This window comes from Rhinolophus sinicus, chromosome 15, assembly GCF_057876585.1.
Source record: "Rhinolophus sinicus isolate RSI-liver-muscle chromosome 15, RSI-T2T, whole genome shotgun sequence".
Lineage (NCBI taxonomy): Eukaryota > Metazoa > Chordata > Mammalia > Chiroptera > Rhinolophidae > Rhinolophus > Rhinolophus sinicus.
This window is the reverse complement of record NC_142515.1, coordinates 47,862,570-47,888,579: the sequence shown is the minus strand read 5'-3', so window position 1 is coordinate 47,888,579 and position 26,010 is coordinate 47,862,570. Positions and strand designations below refer to the sequence as shown.

General features: G+C 53.0%; 1 protein-coding gene across 1 annotated transcript in view; it reads right to left on the bottom strand.

Annotated features, from left to right (window-relative positions):
- The window catches only part of COL13A1 (collagen type XIII alpha 1 chain), a 144,511-nt gene that overhangs the window by 107,722 nt on the left and 10,779 nt on the right, over positions 1–26,010 (bottom strand). Inside the window, exon 2 of the mRNA XM_088792047.1 lies at positions 17,862–17,931. Within this exon, the coding sequence (XP_088648173.1) occupies positions 17,862–17,931 (70 nt within the window). The remainder of the gene's footprint in view (positions 1–17,861; positions 17,932–26,010) is intronic.

The window sequence follows — 26,010 nt, the reverse complement described above, 5'->3', positions numbered from 1 at the left end:
GCCACTGGGGGGGTTCAGGCGGAGGGGCAGCAGAGGAATGTCCTGGGTAAAAGGAGATCCTGAGGCCCCTCCAGCTCTGGCGCCCAGGGGTATGAGAACCACAGGGCAGAGGAATGATGGGCTAGGTTAGGAAGGTTCCAGACTACGTTGCCAGCAGAAGTCTCAAGGGACTGCTTTCCTCCCTGACGTCAACTTAAAGGTCACACAGATCCCAGGTTTCCACTCAGGAGCCATTTAGGGCTGCACGTTTTATGCTTTTACCCAGATCCCTTTGGGAGGCCCTGATATTCCCAGCCTGGACCACCTTGTGGAGTAACCAGTCCCCTGAGCCCCTGAGGTGCTGTGAGAGGCAGGACTTCTTTTAATGTGTCCTAAACTCACCTCACTCAAGTTTCAAAGGGGGGCCCATCATCCTAGTATTTCAGGAGTGGAGAAGGAAATGCACCGGGAGCTGCCGCAGTGGGAAGGGGAACTCAGGACATCTCTGACTCCCGGGCCTCCGCAGCACATCAGCCCACAAGCTGTATTCCCACCACAACGGCAAAGACAGGCTGCCGTCTCCCTCCCCCCAAACCCAGGCCCCTCTCTGAGCCTGAACAGGCCAGGCATGAGCTGGTGAAGGAGAAGCGAAAGTAGGCCATCCAACTGACTGCTCACTCTGGGGGGCCACAGCTGGGGGGCATGTACATTACAGGACCCCTAAGTCACCAGGCTCCTTCAATGCTGCTGACTGTCCTTCCAGGCCTGTCCCCATCCCGCCAGGAAACCTGCATTAGCCAGCACCTTGGGCTGAAGCCATTCTCCTGCTCCAGCCCCTTCGGAACCCACGTCAGGTCATAGCTCTAGTTAAAAAGGTCTCAGTCCTGCTTGGCTCCTCTCAGTTTCTCACTCCCACAGGCAGCCCATCAGCAAGGCCTGCCGACGTCACTTCCAAAACGTATCTCAAGTCTGTCCATTCTCCCATCTCCTCTATCACCATCACCTCTCTCCTAGACACGCACTACAGGCTCTCTCTCCCCCTGCCTCTCCGCCCCCACCCACCCCTGCCCCCATACTCCATTCTCTATCAGCATTAAGAGGAGTATAAAATGTAACCTGAGCACGTGGCTCTCCCTCTTAAAACCTTCCAGTGGCTTCCTGGTTCACTGAGGGCAAAATTTACAAACCCCACAGGCCAGAGTCAGGCAAGGTGCCACAGGGTTGGTTCCAGGACTTCTCTGAGCTCTCTCTCGTCTCTCTCCTTTTCCCTCATTCCATCGGGCCACTCTGACCGTCTTTCTCTTCTTCAGATATACTAAGCTCATTTCTACCTCAGGGCCTTTGCACCCTCCTGCTGACGGGAATGCTCACTCCGCATCCTGTTTTATTTATTTAATAGACAGTTTGTCGTGCTTTATTTTATGCCAGGTTTAGTCTAAGCACCTTTCAAGCGCTGAATCATTTGTTAACTCTTTGTATGATTGGCTCCCTCTTGTCAATTCAAATGTTTCCTTCCCATGGAGGCCTTCCCTGGCCACCACCAAACAAGGCTACCACTGCTCCCCCACCAGACCCTATGGAAAACATGCCTTTGATTCAGTTTTGTCGTAACAGTCAATGGATATTTTATTATTTATTTCTTTATGGATTATTAGCTCTCTCTTCCACTAGACTGGAAGCTTCAGGAGGGCAAGACCTGTCTCTCAGTTTGATCCTCATGTCCCTAGAGCCTAGTACGGTGCCTGCCCATGAGAATGAATGAATGAAAGGGTCCCCTGCCTGGCGAGGCTTCTTTCTAAGACCACCATGCCCTCTAAACCCCACAGCTGGCATGCACAAATTGCAGGATATAAGTGGTGAAAGGCTTCCTGTGGATACTGCTCAGAGACCCAGTTGGGGATGGGCTTCTTCTACAAGGTAGGGGTCAGGTCTCGTCCATAAATACGAAAATAACAATGGGCATGTTTGTAGCAAACGGTAACCCACTTTAGAGCTTTCAAAGAGCTTCACACACATGCACTCACTGGCCTTTCCCAGCCACTCAGTGAGGCTGTCATAGCCCCATTTTACAGATGCAGGAGTTGAGGCCCAGAGAGTCAGGGCCACACAGTGTACACAAGAGCCAGGGCTCACCCCCATATTCCAGTACTGAAGCCTTTACAAAGACTGTATCCACCTGAGCGCCTGTGCTCTGTACAGTGAGTTCTCACTTACTATCACTGATGAGTTCTTGATACTGTGGCAAAACAACGTATTACAAAACCAGCTGAGCTCGGAGATGTTAACCCACTTGCCCATCATAACTATTGGATCCTGGAACACAGCCAGCAGACAATCCTGCCGCTTGTTAGAAGAGACGCTTCCAGAAATTGCTAGGGGACCCTGAAAGAGCTTCTTGCTGTCTTTGGGTCTCAGACTCTGTCTGTAAAGCCCGGCTTCTTGTTCGATCCTGTCTAGGCCTGTCTGGCTCTGATACGAGTAGTGGAGGGAAGAGAGCAGACGGGTGGCTGCTACGGTCTCCTGTGGCCCCTTGCAGCCTGGATGCCTCGGAGCAAGGGCAGACCCCACACTGCCCACGGTACCTTGGATGGAATGTCCAGGGGTAACCAATCCACAGGGCCCTGACCTCCGGTGCTGGCTGGGTGACCAAGACCAGGGGCGCTTGGGAATGCAGGTGAGCTGGGAGATTTGGGGTTCCCCAAGACCAAGAAAAAGACTCATCATATCCAAGGGGGGTTTTAAGGTAGGCAAATGCTATGAGTAACATCCAGTCCCACTGCAGGGCTGCTAAAATGAACAACAGAAATGGGCTTCCAGCCTGAGCTTCCTTTGCATAATAAAATCGGATTCCTTCTCTGTATGTCTATTTCTTTCCTTTTTTCTTTTTTTTGGCAGAGTCTTTGAGACTGTTGTTTTACAGAAACACGATCCTACTGCGTAGGTGTCCAACCCACAAGGGGGATGGGCACGAACGATGGAGTGAGAGTCCAGGCCAGTTCTCTCAAGGGAACCCCCACCCTCCACACACAGAAGCAAGGAGAGGGTGAGGGAGCGGGAGAAACGCAAAGGGGAGAGTAGAGAAGATCGGGTCTGACTTCATTCCTACATATAGCTGTGTGGTGGGCGGTGGCTTCAGGGGCCAATCGGTTTTAGGGATGTGGCAGCAGCTTTTGTTCTGTCAGAAGGACGGGCTGTCTCATGGACAGATGAATCTGGAACCAGACACCCAGCTTGGCTGGAGCTCTTGGCTCAGGAGGCACCAGGGCCAGGGCATTGGCCCACACTGGCCACTGGGCTGGGTCACATCCCTCTGCCTTGCCTCAGTTTCCATACCACTTCTGCCTCCCTGTGTCCCCAGTGGTGGCACTGGGGACAAGACATGGTGGAAAGAGCCCAGCCATTCCCTATCTAGCTGTGTAGCTTGGTGTGGGCAAGCTCCTGGTTTCCTCTTAGGGCCTCAGTTTCCCCAATTGCAAAATGAACAGGCTGAATGACACGAGAGGGTTTTATATCCTGCTCCTAGAGTTCCAAGGTGCCTGGACGAGGACAGCCATGGTACACAAAGTCCTCCCCCCCTCCCCCATCCCAACAGGGCTCTGCTCTTACACTTGCATGAGGTATATGGTGGATTACATGGAAGATTCCCTTCGGGATGGTGGATGGGGGGAGGGGGTTGACACAGTGTGAGGGATATAAATGATAAACGTCTAACTATTACATTGCTTTGTGCACCTGAAACTAATAAAAAAAAATATTTAGGAAAAAAAAAAAGATTCCCTTCGAAGAAAGGGCTTGCCGCTGCCCCATCCTGCCCAAGGTGACCTCTGACACCCCGTTGGTGTTGTGTTCTGAATCTGGCAGCTGTGAAGAGGAGGTATGTGCCCCTTCCATCCCTGTGGGACTTTGGGGAGGGGCAGAAACTCCCTCCTCATTCCCTGTCAGGACCCAGAATTACGCCAACATCGCCCCATGGCTCACAGGCATCTCACTCTCCCTGTCTTAATGCTTCGCTTCCTCCTGCTCCTTCCACGGCTACGTTGGGGAGCGCTTGGCAGATGCCAGTATTATAATTGTAAGGGATGGGAGCTGGATTCTTCTAGAGCTGAAGAGACTTTCCAAAGTCAACTTCTCTGATGGCTGGTGAAGAAGAAACAAAGTGCTGAGGTAGCAATGCAAAATGAGTCATCTATATACGCAGAAGATCCCGCACGGTGGGCACCGCAGACCTGTACAACCTCATTTAAACAGAAGGGAGACCTCAGTTTTCCGGAACACCACGTTTTCCGTTGAAAGGGGCACATGACTTCAAAACAGTCACGTAATAGAGATTTTTAAAAAATCTCTGTGAACTTCCAGCGGTGTCTCTCAGAAGCGGGGCACATTCAGTCCAATGACTTATCTACCCCTTTCTCATCCCCATTCTCTGAAGTGAAAACGGAACGCTGCACACCCCTCAATGCCTCTGAGGGCCAGTCAGCAAAGCACGATACGGCCAGGGGTGGTGTTGGCAAGGATTTGGAACTAGAACGACGCGGAGACCCACCACCAGACCCGCATCGGCCGTGACTAATGGGGAAGTCCACCGTGCGATGTCGATGCGGCTGCAATGTCCAGATTCGGGAGCACCATGAGGAAAAGGCAGTTCTTCATTCGAAAGGGACTGGCACTGGGTCTTAAGCCTAAAGGGCAACGAAGAGGACCTTCAGGCTGCCAAAGCCCTCGGGCTCTGGGCATCTGAGAGCCTGAAGGCACAGCCCAAAGAGCCCTCCATGCCAGCAGGCAGGCAAGGCCGGGAGCACACGGCACTCTGCGCTGTCCACGCTGCCCCCAGGCGGTCTGGGACCTCAGCCCCTCCTCGCTGGCCTGTCACGGTGAGGTGGGCCCCCTGCGACAGCTCACATAACTGTGTGGGGAGCTGGCGTCCACTTAAAACCCCGCCGCCTGCGAAGCATGTATGTACTACGGCTCCATGCCAGACTGGCTCATGGCACTTCCTCCCCACTGGGGCGGGTGGAAGTGGCAGGTGGCACTGCCCAAGCTCCACCCTCGTTCCAGCCTCTAGGAGCCTCCCCAGGTCTCCACTGGGTAGAGAAGCCAGCCGGCTGAGGGAGGTAGCTCCCCGTGTGCGAAGACCAGCCGTCTCTGTCCCCTTTGGCAGCACCCCTGCCCCACTGGAGACATCCCCCCAATGCCTAACCTGCCATGCCTGCCACACACAAACATGGCAAAGGCTGGATGGGGTGGGAGGAAGCATTAGGCTGAAAATGAGTTGTGAAGTGAGCTGGAAAGAATGACAGACAGGCCCTGAGCCACTCAGCGAGCGCAGGGCCTGACCCTTCTGTAATGCTCTCCTCCCTCCCTCCTGCCGTGCCCACAACCTCCGCCACGCACACCCCCACCCACATGCAGAGCCACTGCCTCTGTGCTGGGGACCTCTCCTGCTTTTCACTCACCAAGGAGCCCAGTGGAGCTGGGCCATCGGGTCCCTATGACCCCTGGGGCCGGTACCTTAGGTACAAACGCCAGCTGTGCACACCACTGGCAGTAGTGTGGTTCTCGACCACTGTCCTCACCTTGGTCCCACCTTGCTGTGGCCCACCTCCCAGGGGCTGGGATCCCATGTTCCCCGTCTTCCGTACGCGGATAACCATCACAGAATGCTTGATGGGAACAGACGCAACGCGGTATATAAAGCACACGCATGATGCCATCTCTTCACGTAAACACGCCGTGGTCATGATCGTTACCCGGGCTGACAAGCTCACCACTGCCTCGGCTCCTTCCCTGCCTGCACCTACCAGGCGGCCAACACTTGCCAGTCTTACCACTCCCCTCGGCCCCTTCTACATGCTGCTCCACGTCTCTTCTCTTAGCAGAACTGTTGCAGCCTCTTCCTGGCTCCTCTCCTGGACTCTAATTTGTCCTCCACACGGCGTATGCACAGCTGGATCCTGTCATACCCTTTCTGAGAAACCGTCCATGACATCTTCAGGGAGGTGTCCAAGACCCCCCATGGTCTGTTTCCCCACCCCCAGCTCTTCTTTGCAGACTTATCTCTGATTCCATCCCTCCATGTGCACTGGCTACAGGCATTCTAGATTATTCCTCCTTTCCCAGTGTGTGTATGTGGGGGGGGGGGGGGGGAAGGGAGGGAAGCACATTCCTTACATCTCTATATTTTTATTACACTGTTTCTTTTCCTTACAATCTCCTTATATATGTTTTCTTTTACTGACGTCTTCCTTGTCTTTCAAAACCTGTTTCAAATGCCACTTCTTCCATGAAGCCTTTCCTGATTCCCCGCTTCAAAAGTAACCACTCCTCTTGTGTTTTCCCAATGTGATGCTTATACTTAGGTCTAGCTCTTACCTAACCCTGGATAGGAGGAACTGTGTCCGATTCACCTTTTATCCCCATGGCTGAGCTCAGGCCTGGAGTAGCCGGTTAACCCTTGCTGGGCCCAGGTCACATGCTGATTTAGCCCATGGGCAGCCTGGAGCCCTGAAGAGCATGTAGCCAAGCCAGAGTTTGGCCACTGGTCCTTGGCCTGCCTTTGCTGGGTTGAGGTAAGGGGGTGGGAGGTTGGGGGTTCACTCTGGCCACAGTTTCCGCCCTCACAGGGCAGGTTCTAAGGAAAAAGCTCTCACAGGTAAGCATGTGATACAAATGTGTGGGATCATCACAGGAGTGGACGATCCGCTCGGAACCCGGGGCAGAACAGTCTCTCCGTTCCCCTGGTCTTCTCTGCTGGTTTCTCTGAGGCAGTGATCTGGACGGACAGAGAGAAACACCCAGCGGGTCCTGCCATCCCTACAAGTCAACCCAGCCAGACAGCTGTCCCTTGTTCTTTCAAGTTCCTGCAAAATTCCAGAGTCACTCCCACCCCCAACAACAGCTGCTGCAAACATGGCCCCTTCCCCTCTCAGGACAGAGTGAGGCCGACTGTCTGCCTCCATATGGATACAGGACATAAACATGACCTTTCTGAAAAGTCCCACTGCCCAGGGTTCCCACTGCAGGCCTTGGCGGGGGGGGGGGGGGGGGGGGGCAGGCAGTGGAGTGTAGGGAGGACGAGTCTTTCTTCATAAACCCGGGTTCCAAGGCCCTCTGACCCTAGGCATCAGCAGTGATCTCAAACATCCCCTCCAAGGAGCCAACCATCACCCCACTTGTAATTAACACCCCCCTGTGGCATGGTCCACGGCCCTTTGTTTATATCCCACAGCACTCAACACACTCCACCTTCTACTGTATAACTGGATTGTGGACAAGGCTAGTTTCTCTCCCTCTAATAATTTTCATTTGTACAGTACCCCATGGTTGACCAAGAACTTTTGCAGTAACCCTGTAAGATCATTATTTATAAGTAAGAGATGCTAATGGAAAGGAAACTCAGAGAGGTTAAGCGGCTTTTTCAATGCTGAAGAGCTAAACCTTGAGAGCTGGGACTCAAATCAAAGGCTCCCACCTCACAGAAAATGCGTTGAGGGCGGGCATGCATCTCAGCCATTTTGCATCTCTTGCAGGGCATAGTATAGTGTCCTGTAAACAGATGCATCTAGAGTTTTTTCATCAAGTTGGAGCCATTTATTCTCCAACAGGGCAGAGAGGGAAGTAGGAAGGAGCTGACACTTTCTGCAGCTTAAGCCACATTTCCCATTACATTTGGTGGCGTCACCTGGCATCTCTTCTAAGACCTCATGTGGCTGGATACAACTGGGTGACGGCTATAGCACCTCCTCATGACCCCATTTCACCAGAAGCCCCTTTCCCCTCAACATAATCGTCATCATTACGGCAACTAACAAATCGTTATGAGCCAAGCATGTGCCAGGCCCAAGGAGGTGGGTACTATCACTACCCTCCATTTCACATGAGGTCAAGAGGCTCATTCATCCACAGTCCCACGACTAACAAGGAGTAGAATGGGACTCCTGGGATTTGAACCCAGGATTGTTGGGAGTCAGACTTGTAACTGCTGGGTTACAAGCCAGCCTCTCCCTGGGAAGGTCAACTGGGTATCATCGCTCCTGAAGCTGCACAATCGCACGTCCCTGCACACAGCCCAGCCCTGCCCAGGACAACCTTCCAGGAGTGGGGGAGTCAGACACCTAAACGAAAATCCCGAAGAAGACAAGACAATGGACGACAGATACAGAACTTATTTCACCGACTCCTCACCCCTGGGCTATGGGCGGGCACCAGCGCCTCAGTACACAGTGGCAGACACACAGAGCAAGGCTGTCAGCCCTCAATGCCTGGCTGCTGCTCCCAGAGAAAGCCATCCGCTCTGCCTGGGAGAGCCCTGGGAGCTGTCTCAGAGGTGGCGACACTGAGTGAGGCAGAGGAGGGGAAAGGAGAAGCACAGCCTTAGGAGGGGACTGGGTGTTGGGAGTCCAGCCGAGCAGGGTTTGGACCCCTGGACATGGGTCTTGGCACTATTGTTGCCAGCCCAGAGGAGGCTGAAGGCCCCCCACACAGGATCTAAGCCCCAATCAATGATACATCCTTGTTGGTGGACAGTGGCAATTAGGTACTAGAGAGTCAGGCCCAAAGGGCTCCTTCAACATCCTCTAATCCAGGGGTGTCCAAACTTTTTTCAACGTTTTTCACCAAGGGCCATATGCGGTAAAATACACAAACAGCCGGCCACTCACTCGAGGTGAAGTACGTATTGCCTCACCTGGCTTATTTAAGTAAACTAAATATATTTTTGGAATTTGCTGCGGGCCAATTAACAATGGATTGCGGACCGCAGTTGGCCCACGGGCCGCAGTTTTGACACCCCTGCTCTAATCCAACAATGTCCTCTAATCAACGTCATGATTAAAAAGTGTTTAATCTTGAAATATATTAGACCATTCCAAGAGGTACACACAAAATATAGCGTATTATTCAGCAATAGAAAGGAACGGAGTACTGGTTGGTACATGCTACACCACGGATAACCTTGAAAACAGTACGTTACATCCATAGAAATAGAGAGTAGACTGGTGGTTGCCTGGGGCTGGAGGGGTTGAAGGGAAATGGAGGGTGACAACTAAAAGGTACGGGTTTCTTTTGGGGGTGATGCTAATGTTCTACAATTGATTGTGGATGGTTGCACGTCTGTGAATATACTAGAAACCATCGAGTTGTATAGTTTAAATGGATGCATTATGTATGTGAATTATATCGTAATCAAGTTGTTACAAAAAAACCAATAATGAACCTGGCGTACCTACCATCCCGCTTAGTAGTTAGCAATATGGCCAAACCCCCAGGGACCCCGGTCCCCACCCCGTCCCTCCTCCCCACTGAATTTGATGCTTATGCCTTCCATGCATTGCTTATTACACGTATATTCCCTGAACAATGGATCATGTTGTTTTACATGTTTCTAACTTCATATAAATGAATTATATTGTACATGTTCTTTGTAATTTGCTTTCCCCCCTCAATAAGATGAGATCCATCCATGGTACAGCTAGCTTGGTCTGGAGGTCAAGTTCATCCGTGCTCCACGTGTATGGTATTGCTTTGATGGACGTATCGCAATTTAATATCCTCAATGCGTCTCCACTCGTCTACTGACAAATATTTAGGTTTTCTTTTCCTTTTTTCAGTAGTACACACAGCTCTTACCCCTTCTGCGTGTCAAGTGACACCTGTGATGCCCTGGTGACACCTGTGGGCTGGTGGCAGCATTTGGAGCAGAGAGGCTGCCGGGGAAGGGAGCCATGGCCAAGGCAGAGCTGCAGTGAGCACCCTTTCCTGGCTTATGCATGTGAGGGTTTCTCTAGGATGTGCCCAGGAGAGGGGCAGCTTTGTTGGGGGCCATTCCACACTTTACCAGATATCAGCACATTGTTCTTCCAAGTCATTCACTTCTCTTGACAAGTAAGGAAACTGAGGCCCAGAAAGAGTACAGTGACCTACTCAGAGTCCCTCAGGGTCTGGGCCCGATTCCCAGTCCAGGGCCCTTGGGGCCCCAGCACACTGCCTTTCCGGAACTGTCCATTTCCTTATTTTTATTTCTCTACAAATCCCAGCGACCACCCGGGCAGTGTTATCAGAGCCGATCTAGGAGAAACACATTATCAGCATCGTCCAGGAGGGCTGGGGATCTGGAAGTGCTTTGGGGAGGAAATGGGGAAGAAATTAACTTTAGAGAATTCCCCAGGCAGCTCTAAAGTGCAGAACAGAGCAGAGAGCCTTGAGAGACGAGGCGCTTCCAGGGGCAGGTGGGGGCTGTTTGAGGGCAGCTGTGGGTCTCTGCAGCCCTCCCCACGCTGCCCCATGAGGGCTGGAGGCTTCCTTATGTCCAGGGCCCTCTCCGAGGTAACAGCCAGTGCTCCTTCTGGGGCAAGCCAGCTGCCCAAAATTGGGCCACAGAGGCCACCGCAAGTGCCTACATTTGGAGTCCAGGGTCTAAGATTTATTGACTGGCTGTCTGATTTCTAAAGCACAGAATTCCAGCTCTGGTTCGGCCATGGCTCCCTTCCCCTGCAGCCTCTCTGCTCCAAATGCAGTGGCCACTCCAAAGGTGTCACTGGGGCATCACAGGCGTCCCTTTGCAGAAGGGATAATAGCTGGCGGGAGAGGAGGGCTGAGGGGGCGGAAGGCCACATTAGGGATTCAGACCTTTATCCCGAGGGTGATGAAAAGTGCTAACGTGCTTTAACTAAGGTTATGTATTCATTTTTAAAAGATCATTCTGGCTCCTGGGTGAAGAAGGGATTGTAGGATGCCAGCTAGGGGCTACTGCAGTGAATAAGGTCAAGATGGCAGCAGCCTGAACAAGAGTGACAGTGGTGGAGCTGGAGGGAACCAGCGAAGCGAGAGCAGTGGGGCTCCGTGATGGATGGGATGTGAGGGGAAAGGCGGTGTCCAGGTGGACGCCCAGTTCTAGCACCAGCGCAAGACCTGCGTGGTGACGCCATCATCCCCCAGGTTGGAAATGCTGGCAAAGGGCCAGGTGTGGGAGAAAGACACTGGCTCCAATCATGTGCCCTTTGAGGACGGGTGGCCTGAGACACACCCAGGAGGAGACAACATCAAGGAGCCTGCCCAGGGTGGTGTGTAGGTGGGGAAGGTCCTCCCCGGCTGGGAACCCACAAAAGCTCCTCTCTGTGTAACAGTCTCACACTGAGTTTTGCTGTCAAGCGCCTCTAGAAGTGAAAGCAAATGGTTTATGATTGTGGCTAAGGAGAAACCTTCACAGATGTATACATTTTGGTCTGTTCTCACTGCTCATTTGAAGACAAATTACTTGTCCCAGCAGGTGGTGTTGCCTGGATTATACATTGAGCACCTCACACCAGGCATTAGCGTCGTAACCAAACAGCACCACTAATGGAAAAGGCTGTATTAGGAGAGAAAGATGAGAGGCGCTGCAGGATGTAGTAGCAGGCCTGGAGGGGTAAAGACTTCATCAGGTAGAAACAGTAAACAAAGTAAAGATATCAGAACAGGATGAGCAGATGTGCACAGCTGAGACACTTAGGGCAGGTGATTAGCCCAACTGTACTGAAAGCAAAGGAGTACGACACAGTGGGGCCAGGCTGGAGACAGAGGGGCTTACTATTCAGGTGGGGTGTATACGAGCACTAGGCAGCCAGGGATGGTTCCGAGCAGAGGAGTGGAATTGACAGGACCCAGCGAGTGATGGAGCGCATGGGTGAGAGAAGCAGGTGCTGACGCTGCCATGACAGGCTGAAGCCTGGTGTCGGGAAGGTCAGATGGGCCAGGAGGCAGGACTCCAAAGTCAGGAGGAGGAAGTGGGGGTGCAAGAGGGGGGCCTGAAGCTGATACAGCACATGAAAGCCCATCCCTCTGGCTGAAACAGAGCCAGGGAGAGTCTGAATTGAACAGGAGGGTCTCTTCCCAGGCTGGCCCTCAGGGACGTGCTTTAAAGAATAGCCAGGAATGACTCAGAATGAAACCAACACTTATTTGCGTGTAAAGCAGAATTTCTGAGGTACCCGAAAACAGCATTTCTTTTGTTGAAATGTTCTCCCTAGAACAGCCACCATCTCTGCAACCCTTTTCTTTATTAATGGCTCCAAGGGACACTGTGTTCTGCATTCTCCCTTTTCTGGGTTAGCTGAGTCTGAAATGAGGAGAACCACAAAGCAGGGGTGGCAGGCTGTGGGTCTGCTCTGCCGCAGCCCAGTTGGGGACAGAAGCTCTGGCCATAGGCCCTGCGCACGGAAATGCCATACAGCTGTTGGGGGTGAAATCTGGCGCCAGGGCTAGGCTAGACAAGAAAGGATTTCAGGACATGTGGACGCCAGTTCTCACCACCTATGGAAAGGGTTTCAGGACATGTGGACGCCAGTTCTCACCACCTATGGAAAGGGTTTCAGGACATGTGGACGCCAGTTCTCACCACCTATGGAGAGGGTTTCAGGACATGTGGACGCCAGTTCTCACCACCTATGGAAAGGGTTTCAGGACATGTGGGCGCCAGTTCTCACCACCTATGGAAAGGGTTTCAGGACATGTGGACGCCAGTTCTCACCACCTATGGAGAGGGTTTCAGGACATGTGGACGCCAGTTCTCACCACCTATGGAAAGGGTTTCAGGACATGTGGACGCCAGTTCTCACCACCTATGGAAAGGGTTTCAGGACATGTGGACGCCAGTTCTCACCACCTATGGAGAGGGTTTCAGGACATGTGGACGCCAGTTCTCACCACCTACGGAAAATAACCAGGCAGCTCCAACCTGAGCACAAAGGGCAACATGTGAGAAAATAGAACCTTGTTCATAGAATCACCGACTTTTGTTTCTAGAAGGGGCTTCTCTCCCCTCCAAGCCATCGTCCACATCACTGCTAGTTATTGCTCTAGAATACAAATCGGATCAGCTCCCATCCCTCCTCCCCAAACCTTCTCTGGTGCCACGGTATCTCTTGTGGGGTAACAAAGCCAGGGCCCGTACATTGCTGACGACTACTGAGGCACCTATGGCAGACATCATTAAGCGATTACCACATCTGCTGCCCTTGGATGCCGCCTCAGAATCTGATTCAGCATAGCCCTCCAGGCAGTCATTACTAATCAACCACCCTCAGGATGAAAACCCTTTGCCTTTCTTTGAAAGGAGAGAGCTGGAACTCCTCAGCCTGTCCCTTTGCTATCTTTTCCGCCCTTATTTCCCATCACTGCTTCTGCACTCCAGCTTCCTTCAAATGCTTGCCGTTCCCAAACAGGCCTGCCTTTTTCTCACTCTCAGAGCCTTTGTCCTTGCCAGTGCCTCAGCCTGGAATGCCCTCTATGCAGACGGCTAGTTGTTCCTTGGAATCTGTTCTCCCACTTCTCATAGTAATAAAGCTGTATCTAAGCATATGGCCACCCAGCAAAAAACACTGCCCGGCCTCCCTCGGACCTGGGGTTAACCACGTGACTAAGGGCTGGCCAATGGGATATGAGCAGAAGTGATACATGGCAGGTTGTTTTTCTTCAAGTTTTGCCCTTAAGGGTTTGGGCATATAATCCCCTGGGCACCTTCCCCTTTCATGCTGGCCAGGGGAGGTGAGAACGAAGCAGCTGCCAGGAGTCCAGAGATGGAAGCCACCTGATGACGATGGCAGGGCTACCCTGCCAGGCCTGGACCACTGTTCTCTGGCCTGCTAAGGAAAAGACCACCTCACCTTGTTGGAGTCCGGGGTCTATTGTTATGGAGGCAACTGGGTCTATACCCTAACTATATGCCCCCCCATCTGCTTCCTTGGTCCTTACCACCCACCTCAGTGAAGGCTCCTCTGGGCTCCTGAGCACGTCACACGCACCTCTCATTAGCATACCCAAGACCAGAGTATGACCACGGCCTCTCCCACTAGCCTGGCTGAAAGCCACTTGTGCCCCCTCATTCATCGCTCTACCAGAGCTGGCTACGGCACCAAGGCACGGATCTGACCATATCACCACCTTGTTTCCACTACTGCAGTCCAACTTCTTAGCTTAGTGGTCAGTGCATGACTCCCGCCTACTCCTCCCTTTAGAGATGAGGCCAGAGGGGAGTGACCTGCTGCCGCAGCTCGGCTGGGGCTCGCTCCGTGCACAGCCAGGCACCTAATGCCTCAGGCTACCAGCCCCACCCAGCCCCAGCATGGCGGGCCTGAAGGAGCTGTTTCCTTGCTGATGGAGCCTATATTGTCCTGCTCCTCATTTGTTTCTAAGAACAGGAACAGAGAATGGGAGAGTTGCCCTGATTTTTGTGTTCTTTCCAAGCGGCCTAAGAAGTCCCGTGGTCTGTATGTCTGTTCCCAGGGCCCTTCTCCTTTCCCACCAGGCCGTATGCTTTGTAAGAGGCCCACACCTATTCCTCTGAACTTCTGGTCGTCGTGACCCTCCTAAAGAAGGCTGACCTTTGGCCTTCCCTCCCAGGCCTGCAGGCCCATCACTCCTCTGGCAAACAGTGCACGCGGCCCAGAAGCAGGATGCTGCCAGATCTCAGCCAGTACTTGGTTATTTTGGGACAGGGAGGATCCTGGGAGGATGCTGGCGAGGTCAGAGTAGGAAGGGAAGGAGGTGGGTTTTCTGCCCACGATTATGTGTCCCAAGCCCTCTGGATGCCACCCAGGGCCCAAGGCTGCCACAAGGAAGAACACACCCACCACAGGACTCCCACCTCGGCCCAGCCAGCCACAGAGGCAAACTGAGGGCAGGCACGGGTTTGGGGCTCTAGGCTTCAATCTCACAGGCCACAGTGGGCAGGAAGAGCGTGTGTTTATTTGCTGTGTCCCAACAGCAGTGACTTCAGCATCAGGCCAGACTCAGAGCAGTCTTGGGAGCAGGGAGGTATCAGAAACCAACCGGAGGGGAGATGGAGAACACGAGAAAGAACGCAATCACTCAGGAATGATTCTTGATGATCAGTCACGGAACATTCATTGAGCATCTACTATGCGTGGGGCACAATACTAGGTACTGGCAAGACAACTGGGAATAATGCTTTTCCTTTGCATTGGCACTTAACCATTGTCTAATTCCTTCTGCGAGTATCAGGAGCTGAAAAGTGGTTCATAAACTCTGACCCTAAGGAAACGGTCGGAGATGCATGATTTAGGTGCGAGAAGGACAGTGGTGCTTTACCCATGAGTTTGAAGGTTGCAAACCTTTCCCAATGTCAGAGCTCCACTCTGCCTGTTGCCAGCGTCCTGGAGGAAAGCATCCATCAATGTGAAGTGCTCAGTACTGTGCTTGGCACATAGTAGGTGCTCAGTTAGGGGCAGTGGCAGTAACGGCGATGACTCATAAGAGCTGGGGAACTCCATGGGCAACAGACTTCCGTGTGGAGGAAGCAACCTTACGATGGCGTGAGAAGCCTCAGTGTGCGCAGAGGGGGCAGGTCCAGGCCCGGAGCAGGACCTACCTAGCCTATCCCAGCAGACGCCTTCACTCGTGCTTCCATTGTCTGAGATGCTTCTGGACAGCCCTTCTGTCAACTCCAAAAAGCTGGGGAAGCATCTTAGTCTCCTCCCTATGTTGCCTCAATTTGCGGTCTCCTCTTTAAAATGTCCTGGTGTTACCCATCTGGCTCCAATCAACACTTTGGGGGATTCTCTGACCTGGACACCCCCCCCCCCAGGGGCCCCTGCGCTGTCTCCTCCCATCTCCTGGTCAATTTAGTTCATGCTGGCATCCCTCACAGAGGACCTGTGTCAAGCCCTTCCCTCTCCCTGCTGCATCCCTCCTCCCCCCTGTGCTCCTCCCCCCACCCCCCCAGCTGCTCATTCTGCTTCACAGCTTTCTCCTCCCCCTCTGAGAGACCTGGGTCTCACACAGACTCCCCAGAAGGTGAGGAGAGATGAAGCCCTCTTCCAGATTTTTCCTCCCTCCTGCCACATCCTCCCAGCTCCCGGCCTCCCAAGACCCCCACAGCCAGACTCTCCCTAGCACAAAACTGATACCTATTGGTTAGGTACCCACTTTGATGGCAGGCAGGACAGGGGAAGCCCAATCTGGCAGGGAAGAGAGGAGGGCAACCCTCTGCCTTGCCGTAAGTGTGCAGCCCACACTGCCCCCGACACCGGGACATGGTGCTTGATGAGGATTTCTGTGCATCTTTAAAGTGCAAGAGGAATGGAGGGGAAAAATCATAATAATTGCACTTATTGGGAGTCAGGAAAGGTGACTCCACAACTATCTCACTGAATCGCTCCCCCATACCTGCCAGGTGAGTGTTATCACCATTTTTTCACACAAGGCAACTGAGGCAGAAAGAGGTTAAATAATTATCTGAAGGTCACACAGCTGGTAAGTGTCAGAGCTAGAATCCAAACCTTCATCTTTCTTGACTCCAAATCTCCTGCCCTTCACCAGCATTTTATACTTTAAGCAAAAAAACGATTGCAATTGACCAAAAGTCATGGGGACAACAGACACGATTCCTTGAAATGGGGGCTGCCCTAGAAACCTTGATGCTACGTCGCTCTGCCCAGACCCCGTCTCTCCACCCTTGCTTCATTTCATCTCATTAATCTTGGCATTCTTTTCCCAAAAGCTTGCTCAGATCCCAGGGCTCAATCTTCTGAGCCCTGAAAGAGGGAGAGAGCTTCCCAGGGCTTCTGGACACCCTTTTAATTAACCCAGGCGACCCTCTTCCCACCGGGAGCAGCTGAGTCTTGTCACGGTCTCAACCATCTTCCGTGGTAGCACCCCTGAACTGTGACTCCCACCTCAGCCTGCTCACGCTCCGGCGAGTGCAGTCCCTCCATTTCCCATATATTCAACATCTGGTGGCCTCTTTTCCCTGGCTGGAGCCTTTGGGTGAGGGTGACTGGGGCACCTCAGCCACTGTGTCCATGGAGGGCCTGCCAGAGAGCCCAGTTAGTATCCTGCCAATGCCACCTGCCCACAGCAGGTATCGAGGGACCACACTCTGAGCTGGCAGAGGCCCAGAGCAGGGCAAAGCCCTCTGCAGCTACTCGGAAGTATCACCTTGTCTCCTTCAACCCTGTTTTGGAGCTTCCTTCTTCACCCACCACCCCCCCCAAAAAAAAGTACAGCCCATTCCAGTTACCATGGGAACAGGGAAACTTGCTCATCTGTCATTCTCATGGTTTAATAATAATGGTCAACAAACTAGAAAAGTCCTCATGAACAATAACTTATCATTATCATTAACTATGGCCAATGCAGGTGAACCCAACACGCAGCACGGCACCCAACACGCAGCACGGCACCCAGCGCACAGCTCTGACTAGAGGAACAGACCCCGGCGAGAAGCAGGCTGAGTGAGGCAGAGGCGAGAGCCCTTGAAGAGGCATTCTTGGAGGTGATGTGCCCACACAGGGCTAGTCAATGACAGAAGCAGAATCTGAATCCAGAGGGGACTGTTAACTTTGTGGCACCACCTCACCTTGCGACCGCGAGCTTGTGAGCAAGTGTGTGTTTGTGGGGGTAGCCTGGATACTACACGTTGAACGTGCAGCACACTAGGCCACTTAGCGGGGGCAGGCAAGCGTTACAAGTATGGGGTAGTTCATTCATTCTGGTAACCACACTTCTGCATACCTACTGTGTGTCAGGAGCTAGAGGCACAATAATGGCCATGAGGAGCCTGGGCCCGGCCCTCCGGGGCTTATCGTCTCTTCAACTCTGCACAACACTTCAGAATTGGCAAAACATGGCCACACCCATGATCTTATCTAATTTCACCATGTGGTGCATACTGTGAAGACCCATGGTCGAATTTATGAATGAATGAATGCTTGAATGAATGAATGATGGATAGGGGTTGAGTGGGCCAATCAATGAGTAGATGGAAATGAAAGATTCCCATCTTTCAAATGAAAAGTGATGCTCTGAGCAGGGTGTGGCCAGAGCACACCCACTGAGAGGGCGTCTGGTGAGGTCCCGTGTCCTAATCACCCATTTGCAGGGCTCCTTACCTGGAGGGCAGTGACATCCTGGAGACGTCTTCGGGGCCTCCCGGCGCCTGCGAGAGTGGAGCTTCCATTTCTGCACAAGGAAACAGAGGAGAGGAGTCACTGGGGATTGTAAAGGCCAAGCCCTGGAAACCGCCTGCGGGCTGGGGGAGAGGGGCTGCTTGGGGGCTGGAGGGAGGACTGTTCCTGGATCAAAGACTGGCCACCAGACAGCTGGGTGATAAGAAGCAGACAGGGGTCCCATCTAGGTAATCTCAGTATCTGATGTCTTCAGGATGCTCTTAACCCCAAGCACAGGACCCTAAAAACCAGCTGTGGGCTTCCTGCACTGCACCCGCTTGGGTACAACGACCTGCTTTACTTGGCTCTCTGCTCTTTGTTTCCTGACTCTTTCTGGGCTCCAGTTGGATCCTGGGGTAGGAACAGTGACTTCCGTTCTGCTGTCCCCACAGAGCCAGACACGGGCAGGAGTGGGCGTAGGGAGCTAGGCAGGCCCTCTGCCCCTCTGCCAAACCTCTTCCTCACCAGCTTGCCCAACATGGAGCCCATCTGGAAGGCCCCAAAGAGGTGGCAACAAGCAGACTGGGACACCTCCTGCTCTGAAGGAGATGCCCTTCCGTGTGGTGAACGGACCAGGGCGCGCCTGTCAGCACCAGCCTGGCATGCTCACTCTGCCAAGGGCAGTGCCCCTCGTGCCTCAGTGCCCACAGGCAGCCTGGGGCGTGGGCTAACACGCACGCCTCTGGGCCAGCCTTCCTGGGTTCATACACACTTCGTGGACCCTAAGTTGATCACAGTCCCTGCCTCCCTGGGTTCCTGAGAGGATGGAAAAGGCTGATGCATAGAAAGGAAAATGCCTGACACCCAGGGGGAGCGCAAGACCTGTTAGCTATTGTTGCACTCAGGTCACAGGTGAGGAAGTACAGAGAGGAGACTCTATCCTGGCCAAGGTCAAGGGTGGAGTCAGGCTGGGATTTGAACCCACCTCTCTGAAGCTACTACAGCAGTTAGAAGCCACATTGGCCCTTAGACGTATTTTATTTTGTTCCCACAGTTACTTATTTGTTTTACATTGTATTTGTTGCCAATATTTTGTAGAGGCTGATTTCTCATGCAAATCTGCGTTTCTAATTTCTCTTGAAAAACTAGAAGGTCTGGCCCCGTGGGGCCTGTACTGTGGCTGGCAGTGATTGATGAACTCCAGCGTCCCTGACACGTACACCGGTTAGGATGCCAGCTGGCCCCCCATCAGCATTTCTCCAGCATTTGTCTACTGTGTGGTTCTGCCACTTAGGAAGGGCCACGAGGGAGGTAAAGAAAGCTGCGTGGGAGGTGTAGTAGGCTGGCGTGTCCTCTAGTTTGGTGGTGGGCTGGGCAGTTCAGGAAAGTTTCATGGGGATTCACATCAAACTAATAATGTCTGCTAAGCCCTACTGTGTACTGGCCCTGAGCTGGGTACTTTTATACAATCACATCTATTTTTCACAATCTAACTCATTTTTTCACGTAAGGAAATGGAGGCTCAGAGAGGCTGAGTAAGTTGTTGAAGGCCACACAGCCAATATGTGGTGGATGTGGGATGAGAACTCAGGCTTTTTAACGCAAAGGCCACTCCATCCTGCTGGAGAAAGGTGTGTATACATGCTCCTGGAAGAGGGAGCACAGCAGCAGACAGGATAGGAGGTCTGAGCGCAGAAGGTCACAGCAGACAGAAGGGGGAGGAAGGGAGGAATGTCCCAAAGGGGAGACCTTCACTCAGAAAGGGAAGCTGGCGCACAAATGTTAGGCGGACAGATGTTGAGGCTAGGTCACAGGTGAGCACAGAATGGTCACTGGGCAAACAACTGACCTCCTAGGACAAAGTCTGGGGAAAGTCCCCGTGATGCCCAGCTCGGAACCTAGCTCACCAATACCACTTTCCCGTGAGGGACTGTACCTCTGTCCTTCCTTTCCCACCAAGAACCTTGGGCTCTTAAGGCACTTATCTGTGGCTGTTCCTGGACCACAGTAGGTACGTAACACAAGGCTGCTCAGTGACAGAGCCAGTCACTGAGTGACAGCCAAGGCCAGCTGAGTTGGCAGCATTTGGCTATAGGTTGCAACCATTAGGGTTGTCACACATTCAACCACAGCAAGGTGCCAAGCAGAGGCTGGGCCCTGGAGATGAAGAATGCCCCCCAAGACGGACAGGGCCCCTGCCCTCATGAGGCTCACCTTCCAGTGGAGGAAACAGACAATTCATAGAGAAACAAATGAATGTATAATTCAGGCAGTGACGAGTGTTGTAGAGAAAAATAAAACAGGGTAAGGGATGGAAGAGAACATTTTAAACTTGGGGGTCAGGGAAGGTCTCACTGTAGAGGGGACATGTGCGCAAAGAGCTGATGCAGCAAGGAAATGAGTTGTGCACAGATCTGGGGGACGCGTGTTCCAGGCAGAGGGACCGGCAGAAGGGAAGGTGCTGAGACATACATGACTGTGCATGAAGCATTTGAGGAAGAGGAAAGAGGGCAGTGTGGTTGGAGCGACTTAGGCAGGAAGGACGGAACGGAACGTGGTACAAAGGCTGATCAGTAGGGCGCTGACAGACTGAATTTATAACAACACAGATCCCTGACATTTCCATGGCTACTGACAGCCATCAAACTCCAGAGCTGGTGAGGACGCTGTGCGGTGCCACCCAGCCTCCTGCTCAGGATCAGGTCATTCATCCTTAGCTACCTGTATGGGGCTGCTGAAGGCCGTAAGGGTCCAGGAACTGCCCTCAGCAGAAAGGAGTGGCCTCCCCCAGGGTCACGCCCACTCCGTCCCCAAAGCAACCCCTATCCAATGAAAGATACGGTTCAAAGACCCAACCCCTTCACCTCAATTCAGGAGGACACCGAGGGCCATCCCAGCTGCAGAGTTCCCATGGGACCTCCCTCTGCCCAACATGCTTCCCTCACCTCCTCCCATGTTAATCCCACCAAGCCTCCTGCTCACAAGCCTCCACCTCAGAGCTGTGTCCTTAGGAACCCAACCTAAGACAGACCTGGAAGTGACTTTCACATTTCCTAAGCCTTCACCTGACCCTCACGGCCGCAGGCCAGAAGTCAGCCCATTTTATAATCAGTGACAAACTCAGCGAGGGAACGAAGTTGCATTGAATAAGGAAGCCACACAGAGGCTTAAATTCCAGGTCCTCCACCTTCAAATTCAATACTTTCGTTCAGTCAACCCAGTGTATACGGAGCTGTTACTAATTGTGAGACTGTGCGAAGCAGAGAACAAGACAGCTGCTGTCAGCAAAGGAGTTGGAGCTTCATGTGGGAGACATGTGTTGAGATGTGTCCAGGGGACTGCAGACTCTGAATGCTGAGTGAGAGACGGAGGACTTTGTGGCAGGGAAAGGATCTAGCCTGGTGGAGCCATTCAGAGGTTTGAGGCAGAGGAGGCACGGGGTGAAATTTGGGTTGTATATGAGCCCTGAGTTGGCAGCGTTTTGGCTACAGGTTGCAAATGTGAGGGTTGTCACTCATTCAACAACAGCAAGATGCCAAGCACGGCTGGGACCCTGGAGACGGTGAGCAGGACAGAGAGAAGGCTGGAGGCTGAGCTTCCTCTCTGGAGGCTGTCATAGTCATCAATCCAACTGAGACACTGGTGGTCTGGGCGACGGCACGGCAGCATGATGGGGAGAAGCAGACAATGAGAGGGACATGCGGAAGGAAGAACGGACGGGGCGCGGGACGGACTTGGTAGGAGGGGGGTAGGGACCAGGCTCTGCCATGGGCAGCCACCATGCTCCCAGAGGGACAGGATGGCAGCGAAAGCAGGCTTGTGGGAAGATGACAGGTTTGGCTAGGGACAAGCTGAGTTTCAGGGTTGTCCTTGGGGGGGAGTCCAGGTGGGCAGGGGTCCTTGTGGCCCCGGAGCTCAGCAGAGAGGCCTGGGATAGAAAAACTGGCTAAATTCAGGGTGTGGGTGTGTGTTTTCTTAGCCCGCCCAGTGTTTATTTTGGAAAAGTATTAAATCCCAACATCCTGCATTAAATCACAACATCTCAACCCTTCCAGAGTCTGGGCTTCCACCCCACCCACTGACCCTGATTTCCAGCTCACTCCTTCTAACACCTCAACCCCAGGGATCCTTCCAGCCTGCAAGACCTTCAGTCCTGAGTCGTTCCACCTTTTCATTGTTGCTCGCCTGCCACATTTCAATTCCATCCTGGCCCAGCTCAAATTCTGTGGTCAATGATTTTAATCACTCTCCTGGCTACACCCTGGGCTGCCATGATGCCCTCCCCTTCAGCACATTCTCTTGACCAAGCCACAAACCTGGCAGATGGAACGTTTCCGCGTACCCCACATGGGCACCCCAGCAGAGGAGCGAAGCCCGAGAAAGCACCACCCTCATTTGAATACACGATCGTTATCTCAGATGAAAGCCCGGCAAGCGTACTGTGTTTCCCTGGCACCTTCATCTCCCTGTCCTAGGAGTTCTCACATCTTCTCTCCCCAACGCAACACCCTGCACCCAAGGTCACTGTCCCCAAGGTCACTGTCACCTGATCACCTTGAGAAAAACAGAAGCAGGAAGAAAAGGCCTTCCGGAGGCTTCCACCACCACACATACCTTCCTATCATCTGCATCTACGCAGGCACACTCTCCCTTCTCTCGCGTGCTCCATTTGTGCTCCCAGATCCAGCCAACCTCCCATCTGCACACCAGGTCTTCCCCCTCCGGCTTCTCGGGGACCCCCGGGCAGCACATGCCCCTCCCATCTGCATCATCCATTTCCTCCCCTGGACTGAATCACTTACACCAGGGGTCAGCAAATGTTTTCTGTAGCAGGACAGCTAGTAAATATTTTAGGCCCTGTGAGCCATACGATCTCTGTCACAACCACTCAAGTCTAGGCGAAAAGCAGCTATAGACAGCTTGGGAACAAAGCAAGCATGGCTGTGCTCTCATAAAAAGCATATTTACGAAAACAGGCTTCACGTGGGATTGAGTTGTCCTTTGCCCACTCCTGATATATAAGTCATCATGCAAACATGCTGTTGTCCCTCTCATCAGGAAAAAAGAAAAGAAAAATCCTCTTTGGACCAGGCTTTTTTCCTACATAAAGTCCCTGATGGAGGGTGTCTCCTCCCGCTCACCTGGACCTATCACCTCTTACCCTTCCTCCACCTAAGCGGTCACCGATGACCTCCGGCCGTGTGGCTAAGTCCAGGGGGTGGTCCTGCGCCGTTCTCAGCCTGTCACTCATTTGCTTGCTCCTCCTCCTCCTTGACACACTTTCTTTACTCCGCTCCCAGGAGGCCACTCTCCGGGCTGCCCGCTACCACGCTGCGCTCCTTCTCAGTCTCCTCTGCTGGTTCCTTCTTATTTATTTAACATCGCAGTGCTGGCCACAGAGCCCAGTCTTACCTCATTTCTCTTTGCACTGGCTCCTTGGGGATCTCACCCGTCTTATGGCTTCAACGCCATCTGTATGTGGTGATGGCCTGCTCTTTGCACCTTGAACCCGGACCTTCCTGCAGAACTCCAGACACATTTATCCAGCTGTCGAGTTGACATCTCCATTGATAGGCATCCCAAAATTAGCCTGCCAGAATAGCTCCTCATATTCTATCCCCTCTCCCCGGGCCTGCCCCCGCCACTGTCTACCTCAGCAGAATTAATGGCAACTCCATCTTGCCGGTTGCTCAAAACCAGCATGATCACTGAGGGCTCTTTCTTTCTCACTCCATAGCCATTCAGTCAGAAATTCTTGTTTTCTACCTTCAGACATATCCAGGATCTGACCCCTTCTCACCACTCCCATCACTACCCACTGGTCCCAAACTCATCATTTCTCGGCTAATGTCTGTGATAACCTTCGGATGGAACCCCTGCCTCTGCCCTTGCCCCACAGACCACTCAACACGGCAGTCAGGATGACCACACTGACCTCCTGGATGTGCCTGCGTATGCCAGGCTTGCTCCTACCCCAGGACCTTTGCACTTGCTGCCCTCTCTGTCTGGGCTGTTCTCTTTCTAGCTCAGCACTGGCTCATTCTCAGTGAGGTCTTCTTTGCCCCTGATGCTTTCCTTCCCTTAATATACTTACTATCCCTCCTCCGTGTTTTATTTTCTCCTTAGGATTTTGTTGTTGTTGTTTCCTTATTTATCTTGCTTACTGTCTCTCCCCACCCCTGGAAAGTAAGTTCCACAAAGACATGGATATTTTGGTCTGTTTTATTCACTGCCATGTCCGCAGCACCTAGAACGTGGCCTAGCATAGGGCAGGTGCTCGATAAATATTTGTTGCTTACCAAACAGGAGATTTCACCTGAAGGTCTGGATTTCCAGTCTCTCTTGTACCAGGGGAGGATCTGGCAACACTAGGCCATGGTAACAATCGGTGGAACTGAGTGGTGGCTGCCTGTTTTAGGTGGGTATGTACTGTCTAGGTGATCACCGTACCCTCCCACTGGCCAGCTTCACCTGCTCAGGCCACCAGCCTGGCCCCCGTGGGTATCTGAGTTTGAGACCCATGGTAAGAAGTCTCCAGGCTGAGGCTCAGGGGCGGGCAGCAGACTTTCTGAGGCCCTGGGGTGGACCCCCAGCCATCCTGGACAGAGCAGCCTTCCTGCTTTGCCCCTCCTGGCAGCCAGGGCCTCCTGGAATGCCCCACGTGGCCAGAGCTGAAACATCACCCGCCTGATCATTGCAGCTATTAAAATGCCCGTATCAGTATCAAAGGGAAAATGCCAAGCGGCTACTCACTCCCCCCAAAGAATGCAGCTCTGGCCAGGCCTTGGGTTTAGGGGCCACTCCCTCCCATGCTCAGCACCCAGGCTCTTAAAGGGCTCAGGCTCAACCTGGGCCTTTGTAACATGTGGGTGGGGCCAGGTCGTGGGGTGGGGGGAGGGAAGCCCAGAGGCAGAGCCCAGGTGAGCTCTGGACTCCATGGCCGTGACCTTGAGCCTGGCGTCTCCCCTCCAGGGAAAGCTGCAGAATGGGGCTATTACAGCTCCCAGACTGCCAGCCTCCTAAGTGCTGCTGTGGAAAGTGCCTGGAAACCATGAAGCACCAGGCAGAATTATTAAACGAGTTAACCTTAAAAATAATAGCCCTGCATATTGAGCAGTATATACCAGGCACTGTGCTAAGTGCTTTAGGTGGAAATGCCATTAATAATTCATTTTTTTATATTATTAGTGCATGACTCCCGTGAGAACCCACCTGCCCTTGGAGGCTGCAGTGGAAGTCTATTTTGGGGTAGCACAGACCCCAAACTCTGTGAGCAGCCACTGCATGCAGAGCTTGGCAATGTTGATATGGCTCGAGCTACACTGGGGGGTGCCAGGACCTCGAGGTCTAGCTCCGGCTGTCTTACTAACTAGTACGTATTAAGCAAGAGCTAGAACCTCTCTGGGTGTCAGCTTCATCATTCATACACTGGGGATAATATTACTTCTGTCGGATTACACCGGGCAGCTGGAGGGAAAAATGAGAGGAGATCAGAAAACGAATAAAGGTGTCTAGATGTGAAGAAGTGTGGGCACCTGCGGTGCCAGCTTGTTTTTCTTAGTGGCCAGGTGAAGGCCACTTCTCTCTTGAGCTGGTGCCAGGCCTGCCTCCTTCCACCTGCTCTGGTGAGGCTGGCCTGGCCTCACACACTGTGGTCAAGTTTCCTGCCATCCCGCCCTCCCCCTCTGGGGAAACTCGGACCTCCTCTTCCCGCAAGAGGGAGGGTGAGTGAGGGTCCTGCCTGCAGCCCTGCCTTTTGACCCTGAGAACCACAAGTTGAAAGAAGGAGTTTCCCATCGAAATGGCCACCCTGGGCAGAGCTATGGCCCTTGCGTCAGCATCTGATGACAAGGCCTGGCAGAGTGGTGCTTGATCCCATCTGCTAGAACCCTTTTCATCACCCCAAGCCGTAACTGCTACTGGACCAGTGCCCTGTTGGAGACTGAGCCCACCTTTGAGGGCAGGGCCCAGTCTGGTGTCTCTGACTCACACTTGAATTGAATTACTCGCTTTTAGGTCTGTCCTCTAAGACCCCTCCCTATGGACCCAGGAGGACACGGGCTGGGCTTCGGCAGAATTTGGGTGGAAGGAGAGGAGGGCAGGAGAGCATTCGGGTGAGGATCAAAGGCACAGAGGCAGGACCTGGGCCGCG